This window comes from Hyalella azteca, unplaced genomic scaffold, assembly GCF_000764305.2.
Source record: "Hyalella azteca isolate HAZT.00-mixed unplaced genomic scaffold, Hazt_2.0.2 contig5402, whole genome shotgun sequence".
In the NCBI taxonomy this organism is placed as follows: Eukaryota; Metazoa; Arthropoda; class Malacostraca; order Amphipoda; family Hyalellidae; genus Hyalella; species Hyalella azteca.
Window position 1 is genome coordinate 224,943 of NW_025935594.1, and position 6,578 is coordinate 231,520.

Genomic DNA, 6,578 nt, shown 5'->3' on the forward strand with positions numbered 1-6,578 from the left:
GATATGCAAACTTTTCAAATCTTTCTATTGTATTATGTAGCCTCAGTATTAGGCCTTTAATGCCCATTGACAAAATTTTTCTATGTCAAATAGTTTTTGAGTTTTGGGGGTTTTTGTTAAAAAAACCAAAAGTGGTCAAAGTTATCCCGGGAGTCAGTTACCCCAGTTTACAGTACTAATCGGGCGGTGGACACCAATGTTTGCAGCAATTCAGCAAACGGATGGCAAGGATGCCAAAATTGATTGCCCATGGTCTGGACTCTGGAAGGGCTGGTTTGGTGTGGGTGCCAGAAATTTATTTTGGGATGTACACCAGTATGCCAGGGTAAAGTATCATGGATACCAGCATTATCATACATAAGAAATTGGATTAAATTTTTAGTATATATGAGGAAATTAAAAATGAACCTGTTTTAAAAAAATCTCTGATTTGCCACTATGAGCCTATGCTCACGGCCTCACGCTTTGCAAACAATGCGGCATGATTGACATGGATGCTTGCATTTTACGATTGATGCTCTCACTTTGCGAACAATGCGGCATGATTGACACAGATGCACGCATTTTACGATCAATGTGACCAATGGTCCGATGTCCAATGATCGATTCTGACACTCACTCTTCACGAACAATGCGGCATGATTGACATGGATGCATGCATTTACTCTCGATGTGGCCAATGCCCAATGAATGATTGATTCTGATGCTCATGATCTGGCCAGTAAAGTTTCCTGGATACCATCATTGTACATGGATATCAGTAAAATGTAATGGGTGGAATAAACAAGGGTTTTACAAACCATGAATACCATAATTCTTAGCCATATTATTCTAAAATTGCATTGAAATTAATCAGCAAGTTTGAACAATGTCTTGCACTACAGCTTTAGGTGCTACGTGAAACAGCTGTAGTGCAATGATGTGCAACTGGAATTGTTTAGTTGTGAAGTGTAATTACAAAATGTCTTCAGGCCCAGTTGAGGGAATGACTTTATCATGTATATGTGTAAATTCATCTATTTCAATATGACAATAATAAACTATAATGAAAATGTGAAATACATGCCCTGATTAAAGAGGTTGCTTCAAGATACAAGTACTAATATTTATGTGATATATATACTGGGGAGACCAGAAGATTGCTTGCCCATCATTGCTAGCTAGTATTTCATTTTAGTTTTGTGACTACATAAATTTGCAGTTTTCATCTAATTACTTGCATTCCATGATTCTGTATTAAATAGAACAGTGTTTAATTAAGGGATGTAACTCCTGCAATTTGATCTTGCATTGTGCCAGCAAAACATGAGATTGCCATGGGTAGAGCCTGGGCAAACTTTTGGTTAATTTAGTACCTATTGCATCTTCAATAGGTAGTGATAATTTTTATATTGTAAAATATATTCTTAAAATTGGATGAACATGAAAATAAACAATTTTTATATTCTCTAATCATATATATACTTGTACTTTTGTTTCCTCATTTGATATTGAATGTCATTTTACACAGCAAGTTGCCAGCATGGCAGTAAAGTTGGCTTCATTGGACTTGGCAACATGGGTGGGCCTATGGCTGAGAACCTCATCAAAAAGGTAGGTTATAATAAATTGATTTGAAATTATTTTAGATCTATAAAAAATTATATTATTTTTTTATAGATCTGGTCTTTACGCATCGAATATGTGACTTGATGTTGTAGCTTGAAAATCCTAGGAGGAGACAGAATTCTAAAGTATCCCCTTTTTGGTCCATTTTCTATGAATTTCAAATTCATAGAAAATCAAATTCAAATTTTTATTAGATCATGGAGACATATAAATCAGAACCCATGTTTTGTATAATAGAACATGGAGACATATAAAACAGAACTCATGTTCTGTATAATGGAACATGGAGACTTACAAATCAGAACCCATGTTCTGTATAATAGAATATGTTGGTCATTTTGTTAGTGCATTTCAGCTTTTAGTTATTCATATTCAGATTCATCAACATATATATTATGTAGAGTGGTAGGTTAATTATTAATAGGGGTTCTCAATGTGTATTTTCTTGATGTACAGTGTATAAGAAAATAGTAATGCATTTTAATTAGGCTGTAAAATTAGCTATATTGCTTTAGAACAACTTGTAACTTTGCTGATGAGTGTTGTATGAACGGAGATCATTCTGATATGAGAGAGCGGGGAATTAGGCAGCCTCTAGTCCACATATATGTCTTATTCCAGACAGTAGTACCTACCATATTGTGGTCACTGACTGGTGAGCACCAGTTGTGATTTATTGTTAATATTATGGATAAATTTGCAATGTGTGACACTAATGCAACACTTTCTGCCCCAGGGACACAGTGTGGTGGTTTATGACATAAACAACGCAGCTGTAGATCAACTGGTATCAGCTGGCGCTGTTGCTGCAACATCTCCCAAAGTTGTTGCATCTCAGGTAATATCCCCAGGCCTACTTGCTTTTCTTGTTTACAATCAATGAATACGTATGATGAGGAATTTTTTATTCATTTAAATCTTAACTGATCAAACCTTAGAGTATTGGAGGAATCATAAGATGATTACCAGTATTGCTTAGTACATAATCTCTGTGGAAATGCTCAGTACAGATTATATTTCAAGTACGGTATATACAGATGCTCTTTGCTTAATGGATTAAAAGTGCAATTTTCATGTTGGAGGAAGCATAAGATTATTCCATAGTGCATAATCTTTGTGGAAATGCTCAGTACAGATTAAAGATCACGTACATACAAATGCTCTTTGCTTACCATATAATAATGGATTAAAAATTTAATTTTGATGGCAGTGTGACCAGCTGCTGACAATGCTGCGTAACTCGGAACAAGTGATGCAGTGCTACTCTGATCCTGACACTGGAGTGTTGATGTCAGTGCAGCCTGGCACTCTCTTACTTGACAGCAGCACCATTGCTCCTGAGGTCTCCAAGAAAGTTGCTGCTCTGGCCACCAACAAATCTGCTGTGTACATGGATGCTCCTGTTTCTGGAGGTATAATACATACCTACGGTATATTTTTTATATACAAAATATTACAAATAGGCATGCTCATAGAAGTACCTATACAAATTTATGTTCCTTTCTACAAGGATGTACGAGTATAATAAAATGTAAAATTATAAGCATTATAAACAAATTTTGGTGTTAAGTCATGACATTGAAGTACAAATTGCCTTGAATTAGCATCTATGACATAGATTTTATTCCTACTAATTTAGTGCAATTGAAGTTATCCTGGAATTTTTAGAAATGTTAAAGGTTTTGTCCTATGTGCAGGAGTGAATGCTTCAAAAGCTGGCAGCTTAACGTTCATGGTGGGAGGCCCCGAGAAGGAGTTCACGGCAGCCAAGGAGCTATTGTCATGCATGGGCAAGAACATTGTACACTGTGGGGACGTGGGCACGGGTCAAGCTGCCAAGATATGCAATAATATGCTACTTGCCATCTCTATGATTGGAACTTCTGAAACCATGAATCTTGGCATGCGGTGATTATGCTTGATTAACATTTAGGTTTTGTTTCTGATATAATAAATTGTCCTTCATTTAATGCCTACTGCAATAATGAGCTTAAGTTTATTTTTAATGCCATAACTTTATTTCTGATATAGATAAATTGTACTTTATTCAGTGCCTACTTCAATAAAAGAGCTCAAGTTGATTATATATGCCATAACTTTATTTTTGATATATGTAAATTGTACTTCATTCAATGCCTACTTCAATGAATGAGCTTAAGTTGATTATTTATGTCATAACTTTATTCCTTATATATTTGAATTGTACTTTATTCAGTGCCTACTGCAATAAATGAGCTTAAGTTGATTATTAACGCCTTGACAGCCTGGGCCTGGACCCGAAATTATTAGCCAGCATCCTGAACACGAGCTCGGGACGATGCTGGTCCAGTGACACGTACAACCCCGTGCCCGGGGTCATGCCTGGGGTGCCTGCATCCAACAACTACCAGGTGAGTGTGTAAGTGTTTTTTTGTGCTGGTGTTGCCTTGGAGTGGGGGTACCGTATCTAGTATGTTGGTGTAGTATCTGTGTGGGGTTAGCACTATTTGTCTGTGTGTAGGTGGGTGGTCGCGTAGGTAGTGGCATGGATGTTGTGTGTTGTTTATGGCTGCGGCTATGAATTGTGTTCCTCTCATGTCGAGGTGTGCTTTTATGGGAAGTATTTTTGTTTCTGCATGAAGGTGTTCTATGGGGGTGCTTTGTGTGCAGCCTGTGACCTGTCTCTTATACACATCTAGATGTGTATAAGAGACAGGGAGTGTAGTGCACCGAAGGTGGACCCACTCGCCGCAGGAGTTGCAACGAACGGAGCCAACGGTACGTTTGATGCGTCTAGTGCAGGTGGGGCAGATGTAGATGGGTCCAGGATTGGACTCGATGTCCCCGGCGAGTAAGTGGAAGAGGGATTCGATGGCCGGGACATAGAACCCCTCTGTCGAAAAAACGAGGGACGAATCCCCTGCCGGCGGCGCCACCCAGGACGCAAGGTACCCGGGGCCAAGGCCCGGGGTGGGGTTGAGGTCGGGGAGTTTGGCCGTCGAAGGTCGCGCGCTTTCTTCGACGGGTGCCGCCACTGCGCAGAGACACCCCGGTGAGAAGGGGCGCTCCACTCGAAGAAGCTCCCACATCCAGCGGCACAATTATGACACAGAGAACGCTGGAGCTGGCCGGCAACAACAAAATCCTTGGGCACCACCACCTGACATAAGCAGCACAGAAACACAGCTCTCTAGACTGGAGAGAGTACACCTAGCCAGGCTGCGCTGCGGCCACCACCCCTCACTACAAACATACGCAAACAGAATAGGCCAAGCAGACACAGACACCTGCCCATCCTGCCAATAGGCCAAGCAGACACAGACACCTGCCCATCCTGCCAGAGAGCTCCCCACACAATCACCCACATTCTCCTGGAATGTCCGCTCTGGTAGGACCTCAGACAACACCACCACATAACCTCGACCCTACAGCTCTGGAGCGACCCCCTGTCGGTGGTGTCGTGGCTGCGCGAGGGGGGTCTCTTGTATAAGGGAGACCGGGGAACCACAACAACAACAACTATCAGGTGAGTTGCTGTAACCCTGTGCCTGGGGTGCCTGCATCCCACAACTACCAGGTGAGTTGCTGCAACCCTGTGCCTGGGGTGCCTGCATCCCACAACTACCAGNCCTCGGGCTGGCGCTGGACGTGGCCGTGAGCAGCGCCACCCCCGCGCCCCTGGGCAGCCTCGCCCTGCAGGTACGACGCCCTCGCAACTCTCCTCCAGAGACGTGCTTTTATTTATATAAATAAGCTCTTAGCATTAGATGGCAGATATTTCTTACTGAAACACGTACGAATGATGAAAAGAGAATGCATTGCTAGAAAAAAGTGGCTCCCATTAGAAATGCGTGCAATAAAATATGGTTCCCCTAGGTTCCCCTGTAAATAACTGTTAGAAATAAGGTTCTCAGTGAAAATATTCTAAGGGGAACCTTATTTCTAACAGTTATTTCCAGGGAAACCTAGGGGAGGTATATTCCAATTTTCAGCGAATCAAACATTCTCCAGATGACGCTAATAGATCAAAAGACAGGCCTCGGCAAGGATTTATTATATATTTAACCGTTTCGAATGTACATCAATATTCATTTTCAAGTTGATAGAATCATTGAACAATGAAAATTATTAGAATCATTGAACAATGAATAATTTATTCCCTGAAAATTGGAATATAATGCATTCTCTGTTCATTATTTGTACGCGTTTCAATAAACAAGCTCTGTAAATGTCCTCACTTTCATGCAACTGTTGTTACCCTGAACTTGAGCTTCGGACAAGACACTTTCATCGAATAATACTTACCTATGTCTCCAGGTAATATTTATTTGTTATGCATTCCAGTGTATTTAACGTAATCAAAAAGCCATAGCTATTGGTTTTATCTAAATTTAAGCCCCATTTTTAGAGTTTTTTTTCATTGGTTTCAAATAAGATATCTTCTTGTACAAAATCTTTCCTTTAACCGGCAGTGTCTCCTGGAACATTTGACCGACTTAATATAAAATGTCAGCTCCCAATTGGTTGCTTTTAGACTCTAAACTTTGTGCTTGTCGTGGTTGCTATTGCCTTCTATGCGCCAGTGAATTTATTCTTATTTTTTGCCTAATTTATATTGGATTTGTGCTGCTCAGATCAATCACTGGAGATGAACCACTCTAGTCGAGCTTGAATTATGGCGCATTTACAGTGACTAAATACTGGAGGGAAAACGAAACCTGAATGTTAATTGCTAAAGAATTCATATTGCGACGCTGAGCTGACGAAGTATAGACTCGTAGAATGATATTCAAGTTTGTATGTGTAATTATGATGCGTTGCAGCTGTACCGCATCATGGTGGGGCGAGGCTACGGCGACAAGGACTTCTCTTCTGTCTTCGAGTTCCTTCAGGAGCAGCAATGAGCCTCTGACCTGCTCTTATGACCTGCCCTCTGCTGACCTGCCCTCTGCTGACCTGCCCTCTGAGTGACCTGCCCTCTGCTGACCTGC

At 40.8% G+C, this 6,578-nt stretch overlaps 1 protein-coding gene across 1 annotated transcript in view; it reads left to right on the forward strand.

The window, feature by feature from the left end:
- The window catches only part of LOC108675372 (3-hydroxyisobutyrate dehydrogenase, mitochondrial), a 7,022-nt gene extending 479 nt beyond the window's left edge, over positions 1-6,543 (forward strand). The window contains exons 2-8 of the mRNA XM_047880443.1: positions 1,511-1,593; positions 2,345-2,446; positions 2,819-3,020; positions 3,306-3,516; positions 3,872-4,002; positions 5,165-5,286; positions 6,411-6,543. Coding sequence (XP_047736399.1) covers positions 1,511-1,593; positions 2,345-2,446; positions 2,819-3,020; positions 3,306-3,516; positions 3,872-4,002; positions 5,165-5,286; positions 6,411-6,491 — 932 coding nt within the window. The 3' untranslated portion in view covers positions 6,492-6,543. The remainder of the gene's footprint in view (positions 1-1,510; positions 1,594-2,344; positions 2,447-2,818; positions 3,021-3,305; positions 3,517-3,871; positions 4,003-5,164; positions 5,287-6,410) is intronic.
- The last annotated feature ends 35 nt before the right edge of the window (positions 6,544-6,578 follow it).